The 27,467-nt window shown below is 42.3% G+C and overlaps 4 protein-coding genes across 5 annotated transcripts; 1 reads left to right on the top strand and 3 right to left on the bottom strand.

The window, feature by feature from the left end:
• Nucleotides 1-1,970: 1,970 nt before the first annotated feature.
• Nucleotides 1,971-6,604, bottom strand: LOC115686673 (uncharacterized). The gene is made up of 3 exons (XM_030612041.2): nucleotides 4,452-6,604; nucleotides 4,248-4,338; nucleotides 1,971-2,390 (listed from the first exon to the last, which is right to left on the bottom strand). Exons 1-3 carry the CDS (start codon nucleotides 6,411-6,413, stop codon nucleotides 2,197-2,199), a joined length of 2,247 nt encoding a protein of 748 aa, XP_030467901.2. The 5' UTR covers nucleotides 6,414-6,604; the 3' UTR covers nucleotides 1,971-2,196.
• A 1,044-nt stretch (nucleotides 6,605-7,648) lies between these two features.
• On the top strand, nucleotides 7,649-9,851 carry LOC115686692 (H/ACA ribonucleoprotein complex subunit 4). The gene has a single exon (XM_030612072.2). It carries the CDS (start codon nucleotides 7,802-7,804, stop codon nucleotides 9,617-9,619), a length of 1,818 nt encoding a protein of 605 aa, XP_030467932.2. The 5' UTR covers nucleotides 7,649-7,801; the 3' UTR covers nucleotides 9,620-9,851.
• A 760-nt stretch (nucleotides 9,852-10,611) lies between these two features.
• On the bottom strand, nucleotides 10,612-15,336 carry LOC115686689 (clathrin light chain 1-like). The gene is made up of 3 exons (XM_030612061.2): nucleotides 14,855-15,336; nucleotides 11,458-11,611; nucleotides 10,612-11,364 (listed from the first exon to the last, which is right to left on the bottom strand). The coding sequence occupies exons 1-3, from the start codon at nucleotides 15,265-15,267 to the stop codon at nucleotides 10,900-10,902; spliced, it is 1,032 nt and encodes a 343-aa protein (XP_030467921.2). The 5' UTR covers nucleotides 15,268-15,336; the 3' UTR covers nucleotides 10,612-10,899.
• Nucleotides 15,337-16,768: 1,432 nt separating this feature from the next.
• On the bottom strand, nucleotides 16,769-26,707 carry LOC115686688 (RNA polymerase II C-terminal domain phosphatase-like 1). 2 transcript variants are annotated; one of them, XM_056315833.1, is made up of 17 exons: nucleotides 25,776-26,707; nucleotides 24,345-24,821; nucleotides 23,887-24,097; nucleotides 23,521-23,678; nucleotides 23,317-23,387; nucleotides 23,103-23,208; nucleotides 22,912-22,995; nucleotides 21,826-22,260; nucleotides 21,670-21,733; nucleotides 21,046-21,176; nucleotides 20,884-20,937; nucleotides 20,588-20,684; nucleotides 18,641-18,876; nucleotides 18,453-18,539; nucleotides 18,021-18,086; nucleotides 17,837-17,910; nucleotides 16,769-17,453 (listed from the first exon to the last, which is right to left on the bottom strand). In XM_056315833.1, exons 1-17 carry the CDS (start codon nucleotides 26,103-26,105, stop codon nucleotides 17,345-17,347), a joined length of 2,790 nt encoding a protein of 929 aa, XP_056171808.1. In that variant the 5' UTR covers nucleotides 26,106-26,707; the 3' UTR covers nucleotides 16,769-17,344. The 2 variants fall into 2 exon arrangements, with proteins under 2 accessions (XP_056171808.1, XP_030467920.2); XM_030612060.2 differs by having other exon boundaries at nucleotides 21,826-22,410; nucleotides 25,776-26,706.
• Between the last annotated feature and the right edge of the window lie 760 nt (nucleotides 26,708-27,467).

Here is a 27,467-nt window from a genome sequence, read left to right as displayed (position 1 = left end):
TACTTATCATTCAACCCCACTACTAGAATAAAATATAGGTACCAGAAAATAAGAATAAAAAAAAATAGGATGATGTCCCTCTCATTGTGTTACAAGTAAAGGAACCCAGATCACTTTTCAAGACCCAACACCTTTCTCGCTTTAAATATTTTAAAAAAAATAAACACGTTAATATATGTATGTATATATTATAAAGATGCTTATAGTTCAATAGTTGCCAATTTGAGTAAAGAAATAATATGTTGTAAATAAAACCCAAAGGAGTATCCTCTTGGTACTACCCTCTTTCTTGGGTCCTGGGTCCTCAATGCTGCTTATAATATATGTTCTATTTGAAAAATAGATCTTGCTTTTTTGGGGGAATAGAAGCTCCTAAAATAATATCTTACGAATTAATTAAAACCAGCACCTTGGGCCTATACCATTCATTGTATTATCCTAACAGTAATGACCCGCTGGACCAATCAGTATTTGGGCAAATGATAGAATAGAATTGGATGAAGAAAGATATTTGACTCCACCTCCTCCTGGAACAGGGAGATCTCTACTTGTGGTAAAGTTCATGAAGCTAATTTCACTCTTATACACTTGGATTTCTTGCTCAAATAGAAAGAATTTGGCTCCTACTAATATCGCGTGTCAAACACAACAAACTTGACGTCGATCGGATCTCCCTAGTAGCTACTCTTGGACGTCATGATAATCTCGTTAACCATCGATATAAGCTGGATAATATGCAATATGTAATTTTCTCGTGAGACACTTAAAACGATTTGCAAACAACAAATGGAGATTAACCCTCTAAAACATCTCGCGAGTATAATGATAGTTCCTTCGGTTTCAGTAATGAAGATTGAGTTGGGCTTGTTTGATTCCAGTTAAGAGTCAAACTTTCTCAGAATTATGGCCCTAAATTTGTGCTTCAAATTTTGTGAAGTTCTTATCAAATCAAAATATATAATTATAAGTAAATTAGATAAATTGAAAGCTCTGCACTTCCCAAAATAAAAAACTTAATCCAATTGCAGCTAAACTTTTCTTGAATTGAGAGTTTTTCCTTCAGAAAGGACTTTAGCTCTCAAATAGTGCTCCAAACCTCATGTCAACAAAATTTCTGTAGATAAAGTACTACCAGCTAGACGCAACCACCGCCACGGCTCGACTCTGCCTTTTTCACAATCACCATGAGACACCACCTCGCGGTTTCACAGCCATCACCAACTATTCCACCACCACGACTTCGACTCCGCTAGTACTATAGCCTTCCATCTCCATTGCCACAGCTGCAATCTCCCTTTACCACCAGTGACTGGTCCCAAGAGTTGCTGACATTGCTTCTCTAAGATGTACATGTCAAGAAACTCTCGTCTTCTTGACATCTAATATGACTAATAATTAGGTTCTTTAGTTCAGTTTCAAATTTACTTACAACTCAACAAAGGGTCTTCTTGCCACACCCCGTACCTGTCCGTTTTCAACTCGACAAAATCATTCCGTCGCCACCAGCATCAAAAGTTTCCCATCAGAATCTATCATTGTAAACTGATGGGAAAGTGGATTTCATCCACATATGGAGACTGGATATCTTGGAGAAATATGCATGTTACGTTTTGGCTCAAGGGCAGCAGATATGAGGCAGACATGTGATTCAGTGCATGTGAATTTCTCTGTAATGTACAAGAGCCACATTACAGAGAAAATAAACTAAAATATATAGCATTTTTAATGTCTGTCATGGTGCTACAGTTCACAAAAAAGACGAGTTACACAAATCACTAAGCCAAAAGTATTATGGTTAACAGGAGACGTGCAATTTGCTTGCTAACAATGGACAACCAGAATAGCCATGAAAGATTGGAAGTGAAACTTCAAGATTCAACTGACTCCTGCCACACTAAGATAAATCCAGAGTCAGCCAAACGGTTTTCATTACTGATATACTCTTCAGACACCAATTGGGTCGAGCACAAAACAGAAACAGTGTCACTTTATTGTGATTATTTGGCTTTGCTTCAATTGCCCTGCATCTTATTTCCTCATTTATTAACCTACTTACACAGATATGCAGTACATAAAAGAGTGCCCCGCCTAAAGCACAGTTTTCAGATAATTATTGGGGAGAGAAAATTTCAGGCCCAACACATAGGGCATAGATAGTGAAAGCATAATGTTTCCTGTGACTTTCTGCTGTTAATGCTACAATGAGCGCTTATAGTCCAGCTCAAGTATGCATGAGGATAAGGCCTCCCTTACACGAGAATTGTCAGAGTCCATATCGAGTGCATCTTCATATAGTCTCTTTGCTTGCTCAAGCAACTTCACTTTCTCTGAACTGTTTCTCAGGCGTAAGCGAGATCTCTGTTGCAATACCACACCCCATCTGAACAAAGCTGCAAGTTCAAATAGGATATCAGCATTTATACAGTGTGAACTGCCGAGAGTTTACCATCATCCACCTAGTTTTATGTTCAAGCTCTACACAAAAGAAGAAATCTTCAATGTGCCATGTCTCAAGCTGGTTAGACTTTAAGCATTCCCCAGAAACAAGTAGAAAAACTTTGTTTTTTTCTTTTTTTCTTAGTTCCTATTCCTTTTCTTTCCATGCAGATTCCTGGTATGACCTAATCCCATCAGATTAGCAATCTATCAAGTAACATTACTTATCATTAGAGTTGTTAATATACTATACATGACTTGTCTATAATTGGCTAGATATGTAGACTTGTCTTTAAATGACTAAAAGAAGTTTCTTATGCGGTACACAAAAATCCATCCAAAAAGTTTGGTGCCTTGTTAGCGACAACTTCTTTTTTCCTTGCTATTGTGTTAGACTTCCCAATTACAGACGTAGAGCATGCACCACTTTAAATGCAAATTCTTTACCCTAATCACAGTCCTGTATAACCATCGATTACTATTGAGGTGACAAATAGTATTTCCAGAAGATAGATTGTTGTTCTGGCATCATCTTATTCACAAGTTATTGTGGTGCTAGTAGCAAAATAGCTTCCGAATTCGTGGTGCCACATGCAATCATTAGGGACACGTCCTTTCTCCTTCTTCACCTTTTACTATTATATGATTTTTCAGTACATAAGCGTGTATGAGACTGAAGGGTCGAATTGGTGAAAGGATAAGGTTGTCGCCATGTGACCTGGAGGTCAAAGTTCAAGTCGTGGAAACAACCTCTTGCAAAAATTGCAAGCTAAGGCTGCGTACCTTAGACCAAAGTGGTCTGACCTTTCCCCAGACCCCAGGTATCACAGGAGCTCCGTTCACCGGGCTGCCCTAATTATATATGAATGTAAGAGGCTATAAGTACACATTCGGCACTTGAAAAGAAAACTATAGAATAGCCTGACCCTTGGATCAGCGAGGTCATATGCCTGTACATTATAGGAGTGATGCCTTGGATTGACCCACCCTCTACCCTAAAAATCTTCTTAAACGAATAAAACAAAAATCTTCCAAGTATCATGAAAAATTTCGTCCCAGCAAGGCTGCATAACTCAAATTAAGAAAAACTAAAAGAAAATTTGAGCCACAATGAAACTTCATACTTGGGCCCAGTATGGATGAGATTAGAATCATGCCATCTTCCTTGACTCACAAGATAAGATTCTCTTTATCTTTCCACTCCCTCAATTTGCAGTTTTTCACCTCGTAAAATATGTCATCCATAATAATATACAAAGTCTCAAACATCTATATAGTATTTTTTTCCTATTTCCATCTCTCTCCTCCCACCTCCCCTCCTATTTTATATATAGACAGCATAGTCTCACATACATCTAAAAATAACATGTAAAACTTTGACAAACTTTTGGATTTGTGAATTTACATCAGAATAATACAAATATTATTAGTAAAAGATGATAGAAATGTGCACTACGTGAGGATCAGCTAGGAAATGATTATCACCAGAATAATTTCTCAAATGGAAAACATGTTTACTGTTTGCACCGGTAATTACATTTCAAAAGATTCTATCTGTAGACTTCTAAGTAAGTATCATCTTCAGTAATCATTCAACGGAACTACCAGCTTCTCCCTATTTCCAACAATTTATAATGCATCGAGCTTTATAAGGAACATACCACTAGTGCAAATATCTATGTCTATTCTCTTCAACCTATTTAGCATCTCAACATTCGGTGTGGGGGCAAAGAAGACAATGTTAAACCCTATAATCATCATGAATGGTGAGATACCAGACTTTCAGGAGCCAAGAAGGGATAGGAATTTACCATCTGGAGTATATACGTTTCCTTTAGACATCATCGCATCAAATTTGTCAATTGCAGCCATAAACACTTTGTCTGCGTCAAAAGCTGCTTCCTGAAATTCAAAGAGGCATAATTTGAAGATAACAAATTTCGCCATTTAAATGCATATGAGATGCTAACCATAGTGTCTTAGAACAGTAAAGTATGTACACGGAAAATGCTTACTGGTCCTATGTCTGCAATCAACTGGGCACGGAAGGATAGAGCAAGACCCCAATTGTATAAGGCTCTAGCATCATTCCCATCAATTGACAATACAAGCCTATACTTTCTGCCAGCTTCTACAAGAAGTTCCTCACACTCTTCACACACCTGAACAAGGACAGACCCAATTTTATCTTTGCTGGAGAAATGGTGGCCACCACTGCCTCCAATTCTTACTCGTTTCTCGAAGTATGACTCGCCGCTTGTTAATAAAGTTCTCAAATCACGACTAATTCTCAACTTCAGTTCTCCATGGAGTAGATAGGTGTTACCCAGCTGACCCACGGCCAACAAGCTCATCGGTTTCATGGCTATCGCTCTAGAGAGCAATCCCGCAGACTCGTAAAGGATGGCCTCTGCATGCTCTTCATCATGTCTTCCCCTCACCAACTCCTTGGCTTGCTTTAGAAGGTTATTTGCTTCTGTTAGATACCTATCAAACTCCATGTCATCTAAAATATTGGGAGAGGACATCGAACTAACATCTCCCTCGAGTTCAGACCGGTGGTCAACAAAAAAGAGATCATCTTGGGAATTCATTGTCTCTTTTCTCACTTGAGATTGGTAAGTTTGCACCTTCCTCCTTTCGCTGCTTCGGCGAGATGCATAATATCTCTCAGATTTCTGAAGCAACTGGTCTTCCACAATGGAAGCCTCGGTTTCCACATGTTTTGTCTTCATGTCAAAATCCACAAAATCAAGCTGGTTATCACGGGGTTCCTGTGATTGAGATTTATAACTGTGTCTTTCCTTCGAGTACACATATTGACTATTTAAGGAATGAAAGCTGTCTGTGTGGTAATTAGACCTCCTCATGTTGTTGACATAATTTCTGGTACTCCCACCCTCCTCATCCAAACTCATACTTCCATTTTCCATAACCTCTCTTGTTCTTCTTCCACCCTGATAAATTTTTTGCCTATGTACCACATCTTCGTATGAACCTGAACTTCTATGACCATGATTTACTTCAGATGCCATTTTTGGAGCACCTTCAATAGCATCATCCTTCACCACACTCCCCAGGTTCTCTTCTTTCATACTATCCTTTATTTTGTTAGGCTTTAGACCACCCAAACTTCCACTAAATAGGCCCCCCATGGATTCCAACAACAGAAACCCGAATTGTCCATGGTCTTTCCTTTTCTTATTTGACTTCTCATTCTCAATTAACGAGCCGCTGGAGTTCCCAGAACTAGCTAAAGAGCCACGCATGTTATCTCTAACATTTGAAGCCGATGAACTGATCATCTGAAGTTCTTGAACATAACTTTCCAAATCATTCAATCCAACTCTTTTACTCTCCATAGAACTCCTAACATCACTCATTAAATGGTTAACTCTAACATCTAATTCATCCAAAAAATCCACCAATATCCGCCACTTCTCGCCGTAAACCTTAAGCACGTCCTCTTTCGACCGCCTCTTACTCCCAACCGCCTCTGCCACAATTCCGCCGCGAACCAAACCAAGCGAGAACCCGACCACAAAAACCGAGACGCAAGCGGGGAATATGACTATGGAAGAAACCCTTACTCTAGAAATGGCCAGCGCGCAGACAAGCCCCAAGGCGAACATGAACACGTGCCTCTGGTCGTCGATTCCGACAGAGACCAAGAATTTCCGCAACTGGGTCGACTCGCCGGGGCGGCCGGAGCCGTCAGAGGGCCCGAAGTCTTCCCACCCGCCATAGCTCGCCGACCCGGAAGCGGCGGAGGTTCTGGCCGACAGCAACGCCACGTGGGTCGCGCTGCGGAGCCATTTCGGGTGATGGGTGTGGATGAAAGTGCGGTTTCTCCGATGAGAGGAGGGTGATAGAGAACGGACGAGCGATGACGACGACGACGACGACGATGGTGAGAAGAAATGGGGAATTAGCAGGTGATTGAGCTGGGTTCGGTTCGGAGAGATTGAGGTTCTCATTGGGTGGCGAGTGGAGGCGACGGTGGTGGTGGGAGGGAGAGAGAGCAGTCGCTCGCTCGCGGCGGAATCAACCGCCGTGCGCGGCGGACTTCGATCCGTTTGGCTCCTGCTTGGGGCGGAGGAGGAGGGGATGGTGGGGGCGGAAAGATTGAGAGGGAAACGATAACCGGAAAGAACGGTAAAAAGGGAAAATCAAATTATTGTTATTATTAAGGGGAAATTATGAAAATTATGAGGGGAGAAATTATATTCTCTTTTTTTCTGCAAGTTTAAGGGCTATTATTAATTTATTAAGAATTTCGTTTAGATCAATTAATCAAAGAAATTTTATAGATTCTGATGCACCGACAAGAAATGCGATATATGAAGTCAACACTTTAAAAGATGAATTTTTCATCATTTTAGTATACTTAATCGGTGTCCAGGAACACTTGTTAACAAGATTCATTTGTCAGAATGCGTCTTAATTCGTTCGAACGGTTGTTGACAATGAAGTTTGCATGATGTTAGGTGATCGATTTCATGATTTGTTTTCGTACCATGTATGGCTTAGTCACGCTGTACAGATTCGATCCTCCGGCATTTTTCCTCAGGCAAAGAATCTCATGTCTTAAGCTACTCATCAAGTTTCATGCTTGCGCCTATCATGTTCCATGATCTTATTATTATTGGCAAACATTGCCTTGTCGTCAAGAAAACTGAAAGATTATCTATCTATCGAACTTGCTCCCTTGGCCACGAGCAAGGTAGCCTATCCTAGCTTCCTAGACTTTGCATGGGAAATGAGTAGGCTCGGACAATCATGGCACCCGGCGGCTCACCAACCCGGCCTAAGCCCATGCCAAGCCAGACCTACCCCGGAGCCCGCCCGAAGAGCAGTACATAAACTTCGAGACGGCGAACTTCGACAACAGTCTAGGTCTGACCTTAGAGCGCCCGCCTGATGATGGTCTCTAGTCAGGGTCTCACCCAGAAAAGCCCGACCCTGTTAGACGACAGGGTGGGCTCAAGAAGTGGCACACTTAGGCTCGGCCGTTGACCCGCCACTCCCGATCCCGCTCAATGATCACCTCTCTCGTTACTTGCTTGAAGATTTGGAAGGGGGTGTGAGAAAATCCACATCCCAACCAATCAATGATCTGAGCCCTGGGCTGGGCTTTCTGAGAAAGCCCATCTGGTGCAACTTCAAAACCTCCCCCACCATTTTTCTGCATCGTCGTCGTCCTCCTCCTCCTCATCCCCCTAAAACCCTAAGAAGACCTCCTTATAAAAGCCTTCCATTTCCCCACGACCCAGAAGCCCTCCTCCCACCTCCTTCCTTCATTCCACTCTTAAACCCTAACCAAGAAAACCCACCGTCGCTCCGGCGACCCGAAACCCGTCTCGCCATGTCCGACCTCGACATCTCTCGCTCCGACAAGAAGAAGAAGAAGCACCGCTCCAAGGACGGCGGCGGCGGCGAGCAGCAACCCGAACACCGCGACCCGGCGGCGCCCGGAAAGGACGACGCCGGCGGCGACTACATGATCAAGCCACAGTCGTTCACGCCCTCCATCGACACCTCGCAGTGGCCGATCCTGCTCAAGAACTACGACCGCCTCAACGTCCGGACGGGGCACTACACCCCGCTCCCCTCCGGCTACTCCCCGCTCAAGCGCCCCCTCGCCGAGTACATCAGGTACGGCATCCTCAACCTCGACAAGCCCGCGAACCCCTCGTCCCACGAGGTCGTCGCGTGGATCAAGCGCATCCTCCGGGTCGAGAAGACGGGCCACAGCGGCACCCTCGACCCCAAGGTCACCGGCAACCTGATCGTGTGCATCGACCGGGCCACCCGGCTCGTCAAGTCCCAGCAGGGCGCCGGGAAGGAGTACGTCTGCGTCGCCAGGCTGCACTCCAAGGTCCCCGAGGTCGCCAAGGTGGCCCGGGCGCTCGAGACCCTCACCGGGGCGGTCTTCCAGAGGCCGCCCTTGATCTCCGCCGTGAAGAGGCAGCTTAGGATTAGGACCATTTATGAGAGTAAGCTGCTGGAGTACGACGTCGACCGGCATTTGGTCGTCTTCTGGATTTCCTGCGAGGCGGGCACTTATGTGAGGACCATGTGCGTGCATTTGGGGCTTATTCTGGGTGTTGGAGGGCATATGCAGGAGCTGAGGAGGGTGCGGTCGGGGATTCTCGGTGAGAAGGATAACATGGTGACGATGCACGATGTGATGGACGGGCAGTGGTTGTATGATAACTATAGGGATGAGAGCTATCTGAGGAGGGTAATCATGCCGCTCGAGGTTCTGCTGACGAGCTACAAGAGGTTGGTGGTGAAGGATTCGGCAGTGAATGCCATCTGCTATGGTGCGAAGCTGATGATTCCCGGGTTGCTGAGGTTCGAGAATGATATTGAGGTTGGGGAGGAAGTCGTGCTGATGACTACCAAAGGTGAGGCTGTTGCGTTGGGCATTGCTGAAATGACCACGGCTGTGATGGCGACTTGTGATCACGGCGTGGTGTCAAAGATTAAGAGGGTTGTTATGGATCGGGATACTTATCCAAGGAAGTGGGGACTCGGCCCGAGGGCGTCTATGAAGAAGAAACTGATTGCTGATGGGAAGTTGGATAAGCACGGGAAGCCGAATGAGAAGACCCCTCAAGAATGGCTTAGGAATGTGGTTCTCCCAACTGGTGGAGATTCTATGGTTGCCAGTCTTGCTGCCGCAGCTGAACCGGCAAAGCCGGAGAAGGAGATTTCCGTCGTTGGGGAGGGTTCTGTTTTGGAGAAGAAGGAGAAGAAAAGGAAGAGTAAGGATGAGGACGGAGAGGTGCATGATGGTAATGTTGCTCCTGCTAAAAAGGCAAAGGTGGAAGAAGTCGAGGAAGTCGTGAGAGAAGAGAAAGTGAAGATTAAGAAGGTGACGGATGATGCGGTGGAAGTGGAAGTCGAGAAGAAAGAGAAGAAGAAAAAGAAGAAGAAGGACAAAGAGAATGGTGATGCGTCTTCGGACGGGGAGACGGCTCGGAAAGAAAAGAAGGGGCACAAGGATAAGGCCGCCGAAGCTGTTTCTCCAGATACAGAGAAATTGGAGAAGAAGAAGAAGAAGAAAAAGAACAAAGAAGCTGAGGATGGTATCAGTAATGGTAGGGATGATGATGGCGATAAATCGGAGGAGAAGAAGAAGAAGAAGAAGAAAGATAAGAAGAAAGACCGAGAATGATCGTAATGGGCAGAATAACTTTTAGATCTTTTAGTGAGTGCGCTCATTGGGATCGATCTCATCCGTGAACCAGCGGCGTACAGCTCCTGCAATTTCCTTATGTATTTCCATGAGAATTGAAACTGATCCTGCGGCTGAGCTCTGTTATTTGTAGTTTTATCTTCTCTAGCGGTTCAACTTGTCTCTCTATTGTTTCTACTTTTGCATTGCTTAATTGCTGTTGTTTATGCTTTGTTTTGCTCTTCTTCTTCTTCTTCCTTTCGATCCAATACACGGCATTTGCTATTGCCAAGGATATTATCTGGATGTGGGCAATGTCAAGTATAAGGTTTTGGACATGGGGAAGTCCTTCCCCGTTTTGACTTTTAAAAGATCAGTTTTGTCTCCAAGGGGGTTGTAGATGTTGTACAATGTTTATGCTTGAGTTGGATTGCTCCCGGAAATGGGTTCTCTCCTTTTCACCGAATTCCACATCACCTGTGAATGAACATTGAAAAGAGGGCATCGGTGCAGCTGTCCCGGCTCGCTTTGAGCAGCAGACGCAGCATTGGCACCATTGTAAATTGACGAACTCGGGATGTATCGGGACCTTTTCTAGGGTGTGCTAACAGTCTTTACAAGGCCATACTTAAATCTCAAACATCACATAATGTATTTGACGTCTGTCTTTGATGATTCGCGGTATACAGATAGAAGGCCAATGTAGAAATTGGCGATTTATGTTTTGTGTGAGCTTTTTATACAGGAAAGGTAAGGTGAGGAATGAGATATTCACGTCACTTATCGGCTTTCTCTCAAATTGGCCTCACCACTATAGCTTTCTTCTTCTAAATGAACATTATTGGCGACCGCACAGCTTAAGCCGAAACGAAGATGGAGAGAGAGCACAGATACAACAACGAGGATTTTATTACGAGACTAGAAAAAGTGAAGATCCGAGGCACGCCCTTCCAAAATGGAATAAAGTATTGCGTGATGATCTCGGGCGAAGAGGAGGAGAAACTACAAATATATCAATACATGGAGTAAAATTCGATCAATCCCTGGGTTACAGACCCGCATATCCTGGTTTCTCCGGTTCGAATGTCTACTACATCTGCGCAACACGTGACGACGAAAGCACCAAGCAGTAAGAATACCTGAGACTCGAGAAAAATGAATCACAACATTCAAGAAAAAATATTCAATAGACAAAAATAAGTCGATCAAAAGATATCATGACGAACGAGAGCAATCATAATGCACTTCATGGCTTCAGAGAAGCGAGGGTGAAAGCACGCTCAAGCATTCGCTTGCTCGAGTTGCTCCTCGGCGGGAGCAGCTTCTTTCGGCGGGCTAGACGAGCCATTAACACCATCTTTAGCAGGAGGTGCTGCTGCAGCCGCCCCAGGAGCCCCATTCGCAGTTGGTGCACCATCCTTCTCTTTCTCTTTCTCCTTCTCCTTGTCCTTCCCGTCTTTTGCATTCTTCCCATCTTTTGCGTCCTTGGGAGGTGGTGGAGGTGGGATCATGTGAGGCGGTGGATTGTGCTTCAGTTTTACGAGTATTTGACGCATCCTAGAGAGGTCAGTCGGCTTTCCAGGCTTCGGACCCTGGACGACGGTGATCCCTGGCTTTTTCTCCGGGTCCTTCTTCCCTCGCCTCTTTTCAATGTTTGGAACCTCGTGAGGGATCAGCTCTCCTATGGCCTTCCAATACTGCTTATCTGCCTCTTTATGGAATTTCTCCTGACTAGCTAGGAATAACTGCAAGACATGCACAAGTCATTATTATTGCCGTGCTCGGAACTAATCTATCGAAATGGCCGGTCAATGGGAGGACACTTTCGAGTTTCTTACCTTCTCCCTCTCCCTGTTGTTGGTCTTGTTGCTTTCAACATTCAGCTTTCTTTTCTCATAAAATTCTCTTATATAATCCTCAGCGTCTAGGATGATCTGGACCCTCATATCCTTCTCCCGCTGCTCCTTCTCCTCAAGCAAAAGTGCATTTTGGCTGCAGAAGCAAATGGAAGCGCATAAACAATAAGTTTATAGCATAGCAGGTCATGCTGCATTTGTAAACATGCTAGAACGAGGCATCAGAAGTAGAGTAAAAACCTTCTGATCTCTCGAATAAAACCTTCCATCGGTCAATTAATTTGGAAAATATCACAGAATCAGACACAACATATTTGAAGATTCGTCAAACCATGTAAATAATCTACTTGCACTCCAATGATACTACAGTTCCCTTCTACACTGTACTTAAGCGAAAACCAGGCACCATGCCACCGCTTTATTTGGACTCTGAAAAAATCAATTTCGGACACTTCTATTGGTAAAAAAAAAGTTAGGAGACTTTGGGTAATCATATCTATTTTCAAAAGTCATCATAACCTTCCTATTGTACTAGCATTATCTGAAGTTCTCCATGAAAGAATGGAGGACATCACAGTACTAGACATGCAGACAAAACTAATGGCCAATCAGTAAATTTAGACCCATCATCAAACATATCAATTAGTAACTACATACACGTCTCTATAAAAAGTATCAATACCATCATCACCACCGCCTGTGTTTCAACAAAACACCTAGGAGTGTCATAGTTTTCAAGCTAACCAAATGATGCAAGCCATTCAAGCTACTAGAGGACTACAAGGACTTGATTGCTTTTCTACCTCTACTATAATCTAAGCGTTTCCAGTTTTCAGTAATTAAAATAGTTTTACCACACAAGCTCAAACTAGTCGATACTCTCTCAGTTCGCACCTGAAATAGACTCAATAAAGTCTTTTTTTCGTTTATACATTGGAATGAAATACAACTAATGATATGTTTGGTTTGTCTAACCATTCTGCAACAGCCCAATAGAATACATAAGGCAAGTGCAATTTCTTTTGAACAAATAAAAAAACGCTTAATAACTATAGCAGAATCTGTAAAACTAAAATTCTTTCCACGCATCACATAATTCATCACATACAAGAACTAATACTCACTAAATATATGAATCTTTAATATAAATATCAAGTAGTCAAAATTTACATATTGTATGCATCATGTATCTAGATAGTGTAACAGGCAGTCATACGAAGGAGTCTGTTATAATCAGAACATCCTACCACCGCTACCATCGTCGAAACCATACTGCGCATACTTGGGTTTTCGCGCAAGGCTTGTACTGATGATGCCAAGGAATCATGACTCTATTAGGGTAATAATGGACGGCTTAACTGAGTCAACTCATTATCTACTGGTAAGAGAGGATCACTCTTTCGAGAAGTATGCAAGGGTATGTACACGAAATAATCCAATTACATGGGGCTCCACCCATGTCAGCGACTATTACACCATGTCAAGATCCAACATTCAGTGCAAAGTTTTAGAGCAATTTTAAGCTGCTTTAGGGACCAAAGTCCAGTTTTAAAAAAAAAAGAATGGAAGACTAACTAATTGGACAAAACAAAAGAGCCATTCAAGAAATACTCAAAGGAGCTAGAAATTAGATCGGGTTTTCACCTCAAAATTTCAAAAAGAAAACCCTTAGGTTAATACACTTGAGCTAAGTTCAGCTACTTAGAAATTAGATCGGGTTTTCACCTCAAAATTTCAAAAAGAAAACCCTTAGGTTGATGCGCTTGAGCTAAGTTCAGCTACTTAGAAATTAGATCACGTTTTCACCTCAACAATTTCAAAGTTGATACACTTGAACTAAGTTCAGCTAGTTGTCACCTATTGAATTGAACTTACTTAATACTCAAGCTTGAATCAACTCCTTTTGAACTCAAGTCCAGCAAGTATCTGATCGAAGCAAGCTTAAACTTGAAAATACTTAACTCCAGGCCGAATCAAACACTTAAGCTTTGATATTGATTTTAAACAGGAATGCATATATATATAGAAAACACGGATATAGATTTTAGACTAGTACGAGCTTCAGCTTGAGCTTCGCTTTAGCTTAACTGAATTTTGTGTCAACATTTGCTTATAATGAACAAGTGAAGTCCATTCGAGCTCGAGCATGATATTTAATAGAATCGAGCTCAAGCTAAAAAAATTAAGCCCAATCAAGCTTGAGTTCTTGACCATCACCCAAGTTACGTTCAACAGGAAAACGGAGTCCAATCTGCCAGTTTACACTGGTACTCTCTTCACAATTCTCAGTTTCTCGTTTCCTCTCTCTATCTATAGATGAAGCTGCAGGCTCTCTTCACAGTTCTTAACCATCAAACCAAGTTAAGTTCAACCGTATTGATTTTCATGGATCTTGTAGACAGTCATTCGGGGTTTAGTTCGAAATGCATCTTCTTCATTATATCGTGGTCTGGAGCTGGAACAAAATCTACTCTAAATCTTTTATCTGCATAAAATATAAAAACTGGAGATCACTCTCGAGATCAATTATGATTAATTACTCAATTTGAATGGGGTCACTTGCGCTCGAGTGTTTATATTATTCTTTTGAGCCGACCAAATATGAAAAGCAACCCATGATTGAGTTCGAGATGAATTGGCATCTTCCTATGTCAACTAAATCTAGCTTGATTGTTCCCCTAGAGAAGCCTGATATCTTGGTAAGAGACAGTCATGTATTTTAGGTTCCTCTTTCCTATCTAGGACTTCATGCCAACAACTCTATGTTTCGCTTTAGTGGGACTTGACTTTTTCCAAATTTGCTAGTCCCAGTTGAAAGGTGACATTCATCTCAGATCCAAATCTAGATCCAAGAACACCTAACCTTCCAAAGTTTCCGGGGTCAACTGCAAGATCAACAATCACACTACTATGATTTCGAAGAAATTGCACAAGAGAACCTCAATCTGAAGCCTAAGTCCACAATATTACCCTATCACTCAAGCATAAATAGAAAGTGAAAATGAAATTCTAAGTCTTAAGTGTCCAACAAAAAAGCGAACTCAGAATCAGATCTTAGCAAACTAGCAGTTCAGACGAGCGAATGAGATATTGAGAACCCGATAACGAATGATGAATTGAATCAAATGAAGCCTAGACTTTCTGAATCGAGATCGCCACCAGGGCCAATCCACTTCAACTATCGCTCGAACCGCAGCTCAGCAAGCGCGCATTTCACCGCATTTCGAACGCAGTAGCAATTCAAGGCCCGACCAATCGAGCCTAGATCTAAGCATCAAACAGCACACCAAAGCCAGATCTAACCAAATCGAAAGCCACGAGGGCCAAAAACCGAAACCCAATCCAGAAATCAACGGCGCTCGAAAAAAAAGTCCCTCACCGCCGCCACTCGCGCAGGGCGAACCCTTCCTCCTGCATCTCGCTCGGCGGGGGCAGGATCGGCCCGTCCGCCGCGAAGACCCCGTCGTCGTCGTCGCCGCCCTCGAAGACGCTCCCGTTCCCGTTCCCGTTCCCGTTCCCGTTCTCCACGTGGACCGAGTCGTAGGGCGAGGGCGGGGAGTACCCGGGGCCCGGTTCCTCGAACCCGAAGATCTCCGGCGATCGGTCGACGGCGACCTCGCCGTCGGGGCCGGGGGGGAAGCCGGAGTAGCCGCCGTAGCCGGAGGAGAAGGCGGCGCCGCCGCCGCCGTCGTGGTGGTCCTCGAACTGGGGGTGGCCCGTCGGGGCGGCGGCGGCGGCGGCGTGCACCACCTCGTCGCCGTCGATGCCGAAGGAGTCGAAGGAGGCGGACATGGCGATGGGATGGATGGATCGACTTGGATTTCGAGATGGAGAGATGGGAATGGAGATGCGGGGAGAGCGAGTGGTGGTTCTTATTGGATTTCGAGATCGAGAGTGGGGTTCTTCTCCCTCCCCTTTCCCCTTTCCCTTTCCTTTTCTTCTCTTTCTTTTCGGTCAGCGATTTTCGTTTTCGATTTTTTTTTTTCCTTCTTTTTCTAATTCTGTGATGTTGATGAGAGACGAATGGGTGCGGAACGGCGTCGTGCTGCGGCGGATCGGGCTACGGCCCGTTTTTGGTAGGCCCGTCGAACGGACGGGGGTCCGGATGGAAAATGGGCCCGGCTTGAATCGACACGTTTGACCCGTTTCCGTGCGATATAAATTAAATGACCGGTACCCGGTACCCCGACTCCGACCACGACCCTACGTTACTAAAACACCGCTCTATATTTGAAAACTCCTGCTCAAATTGAGATCAGAGCACGGAGTGAGCAAGCGAGCAAAGGCGAGAGAGAGCGAAGAGAGAGTTGTGGAGGTAGATTGGGTATAAGTAAGTTGTGAACCAATTTAAGGCTTATATTATTTTGGGTTTTTTTTTTTTAATTCTAAACCCGTTTACTGAATAAAATCAAGTTGGACAACAACTCATCTCATCAAATATGGGTGAAAAAATGGGTCTATGATCCATTTTTTTTATTTTTTTCATATGTCTATGATCCATTTTGACATATCTACATTTTGGTAATTGAAATCAAGCGTAAAAAAATTTACTTAGATTGGTCCTTGACTAGAATATATATATACTTATAATTGATCCGATCTAAGTGAGTCGAATGTAAAAAGGGAATGGCTTTTCTAGGTCCACCGAAGATTATGAAATGTTGGATACTATTTTTTCGTAATATTTGGATTTCAACGAGCCAAAGTGGATGGTTAAGCTCAAGATTTGAAGTGATTTGCCAAGATATAAGGGTTTTTTTACGGCAATGATAAGATATTAACGGTGTCATAATTTTCAGCGCTCATTTTGATGTCATAATTTTTCAAGCAATCATTTAAGTCTCATAACATAACTTTTGAAAGCGAAATCACTTACGTTTCCTCCGCAATTTTCTATTAAATGATTGAATACTAAATTAATGCCGCATAAGATTTTTAGGCTAGGAAAATTGCCTTTGCATCAGCCTAAATGATCGCTTGAAAAATTGCAGCACCAAGGCAAGCGGGCACCGCCGGTGTCGTTTTCCTCGAGTTGCCAGTGCCGCGATGTCGAGACGGGCAAAGGCTGAACCTTTGGATCGACCTTTCCATTCCATGGATAAGTTTTGCTTCATATTACCATATTGAAATCTCAGAACATGTATTGACATAATTTCCCCGTGTACCTTCCTAATATTTCACGAAATCTCATATCCACTGCTCGCCCATTTTCCTGCCAAGACCGTGTGCATCTCTTTGTATATAATCCATCGGCTATGGAGGAACTGAGAAACATCAGTAGGGTGCACAACACTCGGCAAACAAATTGTACAGATTTCATTGCTCAAAGAATCAACCACGATACACCGAAATGTTACGTCGCTGTGCCGGAAGACTTCGCCAGTAAAGCAGCCCTAGAATTACCACAATCTCCCCATGTCAAGGGCCACCGAGCGGGAAAAAAAGGAAAACAGTTAAACTGTAGCACGGTTAACACTGTCGGTTAGTTGGTCAAGTCCTCGAGCCACGCCGAGCCATCGAGTGGAGGCAGCTTTCGATCCGCAGCAGTTTGTCGAGCCGAGCACAAGTCCTGGGTTTGCCTTGTGTAGTAAATGCGCAGAGCACGAGAAAAGAATCGATTTACACCAGAGACCAGTATCCTGCCGACAAAATGATGGCTCGAGTTGTGAGGCAGTCTCAGGTACATCTACTCTTCCAATAATGAACGCCCTCGAAGTCGTCAGATCAACAAGGAAGATCTTTGCCGGGACATATTGTTAGTTGTTGAAACGAAACATGAACCTGCGATTCAATATCTCCAACTTCTCCACGTGTGAACTGAGAAAGGCCCGGATAAAGAGCAAAAAGAATGAAACTTTGACTCAAACAGTTAGGGAACGGCAGGGGCATTCTTGGGGTATCTAGCCGAAGAGGGCATCCGCTGCACAACTCTTGGGAACTCCGGCTTGAGTCGTTTACTCGGTATCCCTTGCAACGATCTGTTCCACAACATCGAATTAGTAAAATGACATATTCATCTTGACAAACAGAGGAGAATTTATTTAGATGGCAAGAAACCCATGTTTAGACAAAACTTAAAACACCAAGAGCATGCAATATCAATCACTTCTAGAGAGAGAGAGCTACCAAAGCTCCCTTGTTTCCAGTTTGTTAGTAATGGCAAAATTAAAGTACCTGACAAGTGTACCAATGAAAAAATGGGAGGAAGAGATGGCAAAGTAGTGTCGTAGAGCACTTAGGAAAAAATTGGCAGTAAATTAATGCAAGATAACAATAAGTTTTCATAGCATTGGCTTAGGTTCACTTCGACGGAAGGAAGACAAAATTCTTGTTAAAATCGGCCACAAGTGAAATCACTGACCTGGGGGAGCCTGGACGCTTTGGAGTAAATTGACCGAGCATTGACCTCAACGATGCAAGAGCCCTCTCAGCAGCCTAAGAAAAGAAATAATGTGCTTAAGAGAGCCTGGAAAAGATAATCTGCGTCTCTGATGCTTAAAATAATCATGACATGTCAAATATATCGAATTTCTGTGAGAAGTTACCTGTATCTTAGCTTCATCCCATGTTAAGCCAATTCCCCTCCCCAAAACCTGCCCATCGATTTCAACCTGAAAGTTGATGGTAGAGTAGAAAAGAATATTAGTCGAATTTCAACAATAGAACCAAGGGTGCATCACAAAACAATCCATAATAAGCCTTTCCGGTTCTAGCAAATCATGTCGTTTCTTGGAAAGGCCATAAAAAATGAAACATATTCTCCTCCACACGACCACAATGAAGCGAAATAAAATGACAATATAGTTTAAAGTGTCAGAAATTAGTTTCTTCGAGTCAAGAGTCTGATTCACTTAAACCAGGCCATTATTCCTCAATTGACTTTTAATTAACAAGGAATTCAAAATGAAGAAGTCGATCGATGCTCTAAAGTTCACAAAATTAGAATGTCAAGAGTATCAAAATTGCATTTCCTCAACCTGTGCGTGAACCTCTTTATTCTGCATGGGATTTGTTGCCAGCTGTGGCGGGGATTGGAAGACCACACCAAGACCCTCCATCATGCACTGATGACCAAAAGGAAAAGGAATGGTTCTTGTTAAGTGGACAAGTAAATCATGCTTTGATTTATATACAAAAAGATTGAAAAAATTCATTAATTTCTCACTAATTCTTTAAGAGCAGAAACAGAGCCCGTTGAATTCTTAGGGCCTTCAAATCTTGGGTCTGGAAATCTTGATGGCTCAACTGTGGTAGCATAAGGAACAGGATCCTCTTTCGGCAACGGCTGATTCCCAAAAGAGTAAATACTACCGAAATATCCATTCTCCCTTGCTGGTGATAGCCGATTTCCATCTCCTTGTCTGGAAGCAGGATCAGACTTTGCCCGCATCATGTATATATCTGCAAAATAATATTGCAAAAAGTCAATAAACTGAATAGAAAATCAATTCTTAGTATTCCATCCACGACGTTACGAGTTGTGAAAAATTCAAAGATTTATGAATTTTTCAAGGAAATGCAAGACTGATAATACTTTACTTGAAAAACTCAAGGAGATGGAAATTAAAAAGTTTAACACACTCAAGCTCCAAAGAAGCCAGATATTCTGAGTTTTTTCTGATGGTTCTGCAAAAATGAACCTCAAGAGCTCAAAAGCAATTGTTAATAACTATGTTTTTCATTCATCATGTACAGTGTGTTTCATGGAAAGACATAAACATCTTAGTTGTCATGGATTTTCCTCAGGCCTGTTTATTCGGGGGTTATCTATAAGCATAACAACAAAAACTGAAGGGAACAAGCCAGACACTCTGGGGATCAAACAAGTCCTAGAACCTACCAGAAATAAGTCGTCTAGTAAAATGAGGATGATGTGAAAGGAATAGTCGGGATAGCTAAGCTGGTAGAGCAGAGATTTTAATGCTCCTACTGCATTTTGATCATAAGTTAGCTATCACTAACTTCTCGGACATCTAGTGGGTGCACATGGTAGAGGAATACTCTTTCCTTTTTAGATGCATAGTAGAGGAGCAGCAAACTTCCACATTCTGATCTTATGGAGTTTGTTGAAACAGATATCCCATGGCTTCAAATTAGATAGTACACTTTGGCCCAAAAAAAGCTGGACACTGGACTATTTGCCCCCCCCACAACCCCAAGGTAGAATTCCACAAAGCACTGGAACTGGCTCTGCAGAACTCAGATTACAGCTTAAACAATACTGTAGTACCTAGATTCATGAAAAGGATGGCTTTTCAAGCAGATGCGGATTTATGTTCTCTGTAAAAGGATACAAAAATTTACGGATATTTCCAACTAATTCCTCATACTGGTACCCAAAAGGATGAAAATAAGGATCGAGGGGTAAAATGATGGCTGATCCTTATAGAGAGCAAAAAGAACAACCTTTCTGGCAGTGGTAAGACAAAGAACAGCCCAATCATCTACTGAAAAATTTCAGCACTTTCTCCCAGGAGATATACATAGTCCATCATGCACTCAGGATTTCCTTTGGGAGATATCAATTCTCTCATACTTCTCCAAGTTAACCTTGACATTTTCCGGCATGTTAATTCAGGACCCAATTGGCTGCCTCCCCATTCTCTTCCCCCGCCCCAAAAAATAAACATAAATAACATAAAATCCGGCCAGAAAAAACACACGTACTAAAATGAGGGTAAATTATTTTGCATGCGTCTTTACGGGCAAAAACATATCTGACATAAGCTACAGTAGCTACAGCATTATGACGTACTGAGTAATCAAACAGTTCAGCTAATCTCTTCTGATTTAATAAAATAGTCTATTCTCATATTTTAGCAATAAAAGTATTCGAAAATGCTTAATTAAACAGGTAACGGTAATTTCATTTTACCAAAAATTCCAATTGTCACTTCTGCCAGATTAACCAGGGGACAGAACTTTATTTTAGGTTGTTTCTACATATCCAAGCCTCCCTATGTCCTGTCAACTACGCTCGAAGATGCTTACATTTGGCAGAAAATCAATTGACATATTTCTTATGATACCATTTCCAATAACCATAAAGATTAAGCAGTCAAACAGACCCATGACAGGGCAGTAAACAGGACACTGTAAGAGAGCATCTCACCAGCCAAATGCCTCAGCGAACCTTCAGCAGCCTGGTGTTGGGCTTCTCTTCTTGTTCTACCACTCCCTTCGCCAACCTTCTCTCCCGCGAACCAAGCCTACAAAAGAAATCAATTTGTAAAGTGTTCTTAGATATACCTTTTTCTATAAGTAGCGTCTTCTTAAATATACTTAACTAAGAATGTTATGGCTAAGGGACCTATACACAATGTGGATGATTCAGTTTTCAAATCCAATGAGGTGACAAACGTTGAGTAGAAGTAAGAATTCTGAACACCATTCCTAGTGAGGGAGTACCTCAATAGAAAACTGCAGATCCATGCTTGGAAGCAAAGCCGGTCTGAACTCCACCTGCAAATTTTTGTTCAAATGAACAGATGAAACTTTAATGGATCCAAGGACTACAGAAAAGTGCACTCTAACTTAACCTTAACAATAATAAAGGCATTTCCTAATTACCTTTGCTCCACACTTCATTGCAATTTCCTGCAAAACAACAGCTGGAGCTTCTCTAGTTGGTATAGGTCGCCCCGATTCAGAGTCGAAGTCTCGACCAGTTGTTGATGTGCGACTCAAAGAATTTTCCTCACCTTCAAGTCAATCAGTAATGAGAACATAAGTCTACATAACAAAACTACTGATATTGCATCATAAGTGCTAATAGTATATTAATCCAAGAAAACCAAAAAAGCAACACAATGAGACATGCACTCAAATGGGCATATAGTATGTAAGTAATGGAAATGATATTCAGAACTCCTACATGTCTGTCATATTATACAAAAACTAACAACTGAAAATTTTAAGACTATTGGCAAAAGTAAAGATTAGTAAAATTATCAGCATGGCATTGACCTAACCAAGGCAGTGGTGTCCTTTATCAAAACGTCGCCACACCACGGCCCATACCCGGCGCAAGAACAAGGTAATGTCTAACAGAACATTCACATCACACAAAGAACTTCGACAAAAGTTACAGGCCCCGCCAAACTCTATAGGCAATGTTACCGACACTAGAAAAACACCACTTTACATCCAAAATGGTTTTCGATGAACGACCCCATGAAAATAGCTGTAACTCACCAGAGATAGAATGATAAGTGGAAAAAGTATTGTTTAGCTTTAGCCTGTCATCTCTACCATGTCCCTGAAAGAAAAAAAGGTCAAATGCATAACCTTCACAACTAAATTTCGCTTAGCAGATTCGAATCATTCAACCAAATCAACTTCCATATTCACCTCTTTTGGCAATCTTTGACTTTCATGAACAGCTCTTTCAGGAGGAATGGAACTCTCCATATTGGGAAAAAGGGACGGATGATGAGGTCGATGCTTGTCAATATGCATTTCAGAATCTAGTGGATATTCTTTCGGAACTGATCTGGTTAGTCGCCTTGGACTCATCTCTTCTTCCACCGGAAACCAGGTTCCATGTGACTGCGCCCTAGGAGCGGATACTTGAATCGGCGGAGGTCTCACAGAAAATGGAGGTTCGCCAGGAACTTGATCCCTATTATCTTGCCCGTGTTGCAAGATGAGCAGCCGCCTCCTGGTGTCAGGATCTAATTCTGACTCTGGCACCTCACCCTCTTCCCTAGCAGGCGAACTCTGCATGCTCTGCTCTGGAGGACTAGCCTGGCCAAATTTTTTAACTAATGAAGTGGCTTCAGGAAACTGCGTATTGGGAAAGGTAGAAGCTGTTGTCTGAGATGTGGACAAAGGAATTGTGCTTGCGGAAGATGCAAGTGCATTCTGAAGAGAAGCAAGTATCCTTGGATCCAAATTAGTAATTGCCGAAGAGACAATTGAAGCTGGAATTGCATCCTGCATTACAACATTGATTTCACTAGGCTGAACTGAAAACTCCAAATGCAGATAATCTACTAACCCGAAAGACGGGAAAAAAAGCTTCCCTATTTTGATATGAAATCGTTAAAATGATCTGCTCCCACGACCTCTCACCCAGCAACTCCTCAAGTAACATAAGGTAGCACAAGCAGGGCAACACTTTTTTTTTTCTCTTTTTATTAAATGGGTCTTGCTAATGAGTGCCCCACACACTTGTCAAGTACACATTATTACAAATGATTCAACTTTCAAGGCAATGATTGTGCATCCACGAGGGCAATCAGTACGATGGAAATTATAAAATTTCCTAGAGTAGTTGCTTAACCAGTGCCCCTGTGGCACTCATTAACGAAATCCTTTCTAATAAGCAACGATAAATACTATAGAGCTTTCCTTACCAAAAAAAAATAATGGCCTTACCAAAAAAAAAAATACTATAGAGCTTTCCATGTTGACCTCAAGAAAGATATTATGTACCTTCAATCTTCTTTCGACCTCAGCACCTGCCATTCCGTCTAAAGAAAGTGGATCTTTATTTCCATTCGAGGCAGAAGTGTCATCCTGAAATAGTTTGGTTCAATTGTGGTGAGAATATGATGCAAAAAGACAGAGCTATGTAACCAGTACTTGGTTAGTATTTAGCCTAGGAGACGACAGTCACAACTAACCTCTGAAACTAAATAGTTGCTCACATCGGGAGGACAAGGGATATCTCTTGTGTCATCTTCATATGCAACTTCGGAAATTCTTTGTAGAAGACCCTCGTCAAATTCTCTGTTTCAAATATTAAATTTAAACCCCAGTTATACGGAAGGATATCATAGGATTAGCGTATTCATGCATACGACAGAAAGATGTCCACAAAGGTCCTTGCTGACTTACTTGAAAAAGCCACCTCTGACATTACAAGCAACATTTCTTGCAACACACAATACTGGAACAGCACTATTTGCCTGTAAAACAGAGAGGGAAAAAAATTATGACGAATGCTGATCAGACATGATAAAGAAAACTCTTCAACTTGCAGGGCAAATATGTCTTAGCACATCCACAACTTCAAGCAGCAGAGAAACCTCATTCTTGTACCTCAGCTTGAGGAGCATAGTATGGGGCAAATGCAGGAACAACATGAACACGAGGTTGGTCTTTCTCATCCCAAACTTTCAAACGGTCATCAATCACCAATGCCATCTTAGGATGGCATATTCCATTTTGAAAGACATCAAACAGTGATTTCCTTAAACCTGTGCAAAGCAACAGACGATGAGATCAAAAAAAAAATCAGTATACTCTATGATACAACCAACCAAAGATACTGAAAGTGCGTCTATCAACACGAGGCTATTCATAATTTCCCAAAAAACTGACAATGAAAGGCCATTCATCAAATATATAATTTCATTAGCCAGATGGAGAAGGGGATAGGAGCTGCAACAAACTTAAGTGACTTACCAGACTTAACACACACAATGCGCTCCAGAACTTCTTTTGACTGTATCAAGCTTGACTCTGGATCAAGAAGCCTCCACATTTCCAAAGCATAATCTCTTTCAGCCATAGTGCAAACATAAACCTCAAAGCGCTTGCGCCCTCTAGCAGTTAAGTAACTCCGAAGTTCCTCCCATGCAGGTCTCAACCTCACAAGAACACTTGTATCGCGAATCTGCATGGGCAAAAGATTAATATCGCAAAAATAATTGTGGTACAGTACGTGCCAGCCTTCTCATAGACACAAAATACTAGCTGCAGTCGAGTCAATATTGCAGAAAATCATGATACACATTTTTTTAAAAGAGAATGAAAATCCCACAAGATAACATTTATAATGTGCATGTCAGTCGCGAGAAACATATAAACAGAGACAAACATCAGTGGATAGGCACAAGTACTGCTCAGCATTACATGCATACCAGCGGATTAATGCGGGTCAGAATAATATTTTTCTCTGGCAACCGTATAAGCGGCCGAACAAAAGGTTGGCTGTTGTCAGATAACGCAGGGACATTCTCGTACTGAGCTTTGATCACTTTCCCATTCTCAACAACCTGATCATTGTCGACATACTGCTTAAGAATCGTCTTATCGTCCTGATACCTCTTCACCTCTGCAAGCATGCCAGAAATGCGTTGCGGATCTGACTCGGAATTTATTTTGCGTTGGAGAGCTTCAATCCTATCCTCAAAGGATCGCATGGTATTTGCAACAATGAGCGTTTCATCAAGATCAAATACAATCCCAAGACACCTTAGGTTAAGCATGACAAGACAAGAACTGTAAAGTCCTGACGGGACACAAAACCCCCAGAAGCATGGATGTCGTCTATCACCATTCCGGGAGTACATGGCAACCAAGTGAAGTTCATCTTCTCCGAGTGGCATAACTGCAGTCTGAAAATGAGTATGGAAAATAAAAAACATCAATTCAAGGAAACTGATATCAAGCACCAAACATGACAGAGATCAGGTAATTTATGAGTTTCTCTACAGCAAGCTCTCCTCATAGCCTTATATGAGGTGAGATTCTGTTTGCATGCGTCACTTCTTATTCTTGTACAAATGATTGTAGAAGTGAGGTGGGTTAATGCTAGTGATTCAATGCAATTCTGTTCGCAGGTAATCTGTATACCATACATGCCCGCATGTTCACACCAATACGACTCCACATGTTCACCAGAATTCAATGTATTGTCCTCAGAGATAGATTGTGAAATTTTATGCTAGAAATCACCTTGTTCATAAGACCAACTAAAAACATCAAAATTCTGACAATTCTTCAACTTTTGAGATATCAACAAGTCCAGACACCTATGGTACATTGTGTAATACTCCAAACATTGCAGTCAATCATTTACTGAAATCCGCTAACATGATTTAAGTACTCAATTGTCATCCATCAACGGAAACAGCAGTTTCCAGACCACATCCATGTCAAATACAAGTAGAAATCAGTCATTAATATCAAATGGCATAGTTCCAGCATCATCGAAATCTCATTACAGCAGTCCAACTTCAGCAAGCTGAGGAACAAGGGTTCAAGTCAATCAAGACAAGAGTTCTATAATAAGAACAAATCTGCACAGTTTAGGAGCCCATTCATTCTGGGAGTTCCCTGAAACTCTCGAAAATAGAAAAAGAGGTGCATGTCATATAATCCGTTCTCAATAATTTGTCCACAGTCCATAGTAAAATTAAAGGGTCGCCTTGATTGCCAATTCATGTGTACTAAGCTCTTAATCTTTATGGGTATTTCCCCTGTTTTTTCTCTTTCCCTTTTTTTTTTTCGAATTCTTGTTGTTCAATTATCTGGGTGTTCCTGAAGTTCATGGTTATGTGCTGATATACCTTGCTGTCTCTGGTACAGGAGGAATGCAAAAGGGAGAGCGGCGAGTCCGGTGACAGGGAGGATTGGGACTCCATTTTGAAGCAAATCCCACAAGATGCAACGGTGTGGAGCACTGCAAGTGGAGGGCACCTCTCACTGGGCTGAGACAGGTGATCGACCCTGACCCTCTCCTTCACCACATCCTCCACCATCCTCGCCTTCTCCTTCCTACTCTGGTAACAACTCTCCTCTTCCTCCCCTCCTCCTCCATCATCCCTGCTCAGCTGTTGCAGATAAACCTCCACCTCCCCCAACAACTCCTCCCCATGGTACACCACCGATTTGTACATGTTCCCTCCCCACTCCCTGTGTCAATCGGTAAACACCCCTCCCTCCTTCAATCCGTCCGTCCGTCCGTCCCTTTAATAAATCATCAATCCATCAAGATCGAATCAAATCACGGGTACCCTTTTTAAGGCCTTGCCGATCTGATTTGTTCTTTTTTAGGTGAAGCCGACGGAAAAGGTCAAACGGGAAGACCGATCCAGTCGAGGAAAAAAAAAAAGAGAAAAAAAATTTTAGGTTGGCCCTTTTCTCGTGCGCGTGTGTACCCCTTTTGAAAAAAAATTTGCTTAGATCCGCGACCGGTTTCGACGACGGCGGCGGACGCCGAGATGACGGACAAGGGGGAAGAAGCTCCAAACCCTAATTTTCTTTAGCCGTGTCAAGCGGGGATTTGCTACTAAGGGGATCGTCAAGGGAGGAGGAGGACTGAGATGGGGGATCGAGTTTCGCTCGGTTCTCGGGAGTGGAACCGGCGAAGGGGAAGGGGAAGCGGAGGCGGCGGCGGTCGGAGCTAGGGTTTGGCGGCGGCGGCGGCGGTTTGAAGGTGATGAAGAAGAAGACGACGGAGAAGGAAGGAGGAGGAAAGTCTGGAGTTTTCTGTCGACGAAAGGAAAATGCGGGGGGGCGAAAAAACTAGAAACCCTAGATCCAGATGGCGAGAGGTCAAAAGAACAGCGCTCGCGCGTGGTGACGATAACGATGATAATACACGTGAATATAATAATGATAATCTTTTGACCCAAAATAATAGTAATTTCGATTTTAATAATTGTTATTATTTTAATTTTAATTTACGATGATGTGAAAATAATTAATTTGAGCAAGGCCCATGCTTGCTCGATTAGGGGATATTACGAAATTACTAGATGATTAAGAAAAATAAATTGAAAATATAAGGGTTTTTGTAGAGTGGCCGGAAAGAGAAAAGGAAAAAAAAAATTGACTTAAAAATATAATGTGGTTGCTGTTGAATCTGAAAATGGGCTTCGTAAAGTGGCTAAAGGAAATTAAAAAAAAAAGTGAATTTCACGATGCCCGTTGTTGCTTGATTACGGAATGCTACTAAATAATCGAAAATTAATCTTGAAAATGTATTTAATGCGAATATAAGTAGAGTTGCGCATCCTTACTCGATCAGGGGATATTACTATATTACCAAATGATTAAAATATAGATTAGGAATATAGTACGATTGCTGTTGAATTTAAAAAAAGGGTTCCGTAAACTGGCCTAAGGAAAATAAAAAGTTAATTTCACGACGCCCTTTGTTACTTGCTTACGGAATACTGCTAAATAATTGAAAAATAATCTCGAAAGTGATTTTACGAATAATTAAAAATATTACCATATTACTGAATAATTAAAAA

The sequence above is a fragment of the Syzygium oleosum genome, unplaced genomic scaffold (genome assembly GCF_021117445.2).
Source record: "Syzygium oleosum isolate NSW1041296 unplaced genomic scaffold, Sole_v2.1 Sole_v2.11, whole genome shotgun sequence".
NCBI lineage: Eukaryota > Viridiplantae > Streptophyta > Magnoliopsida > Myrtales > Myrtaceae > Syzygium > Syzygium oleosum.
Note: the sequence above shows the minus strand (reverse complement) of the source record. Positions and strands in the feature narration are given on the sequence as shown.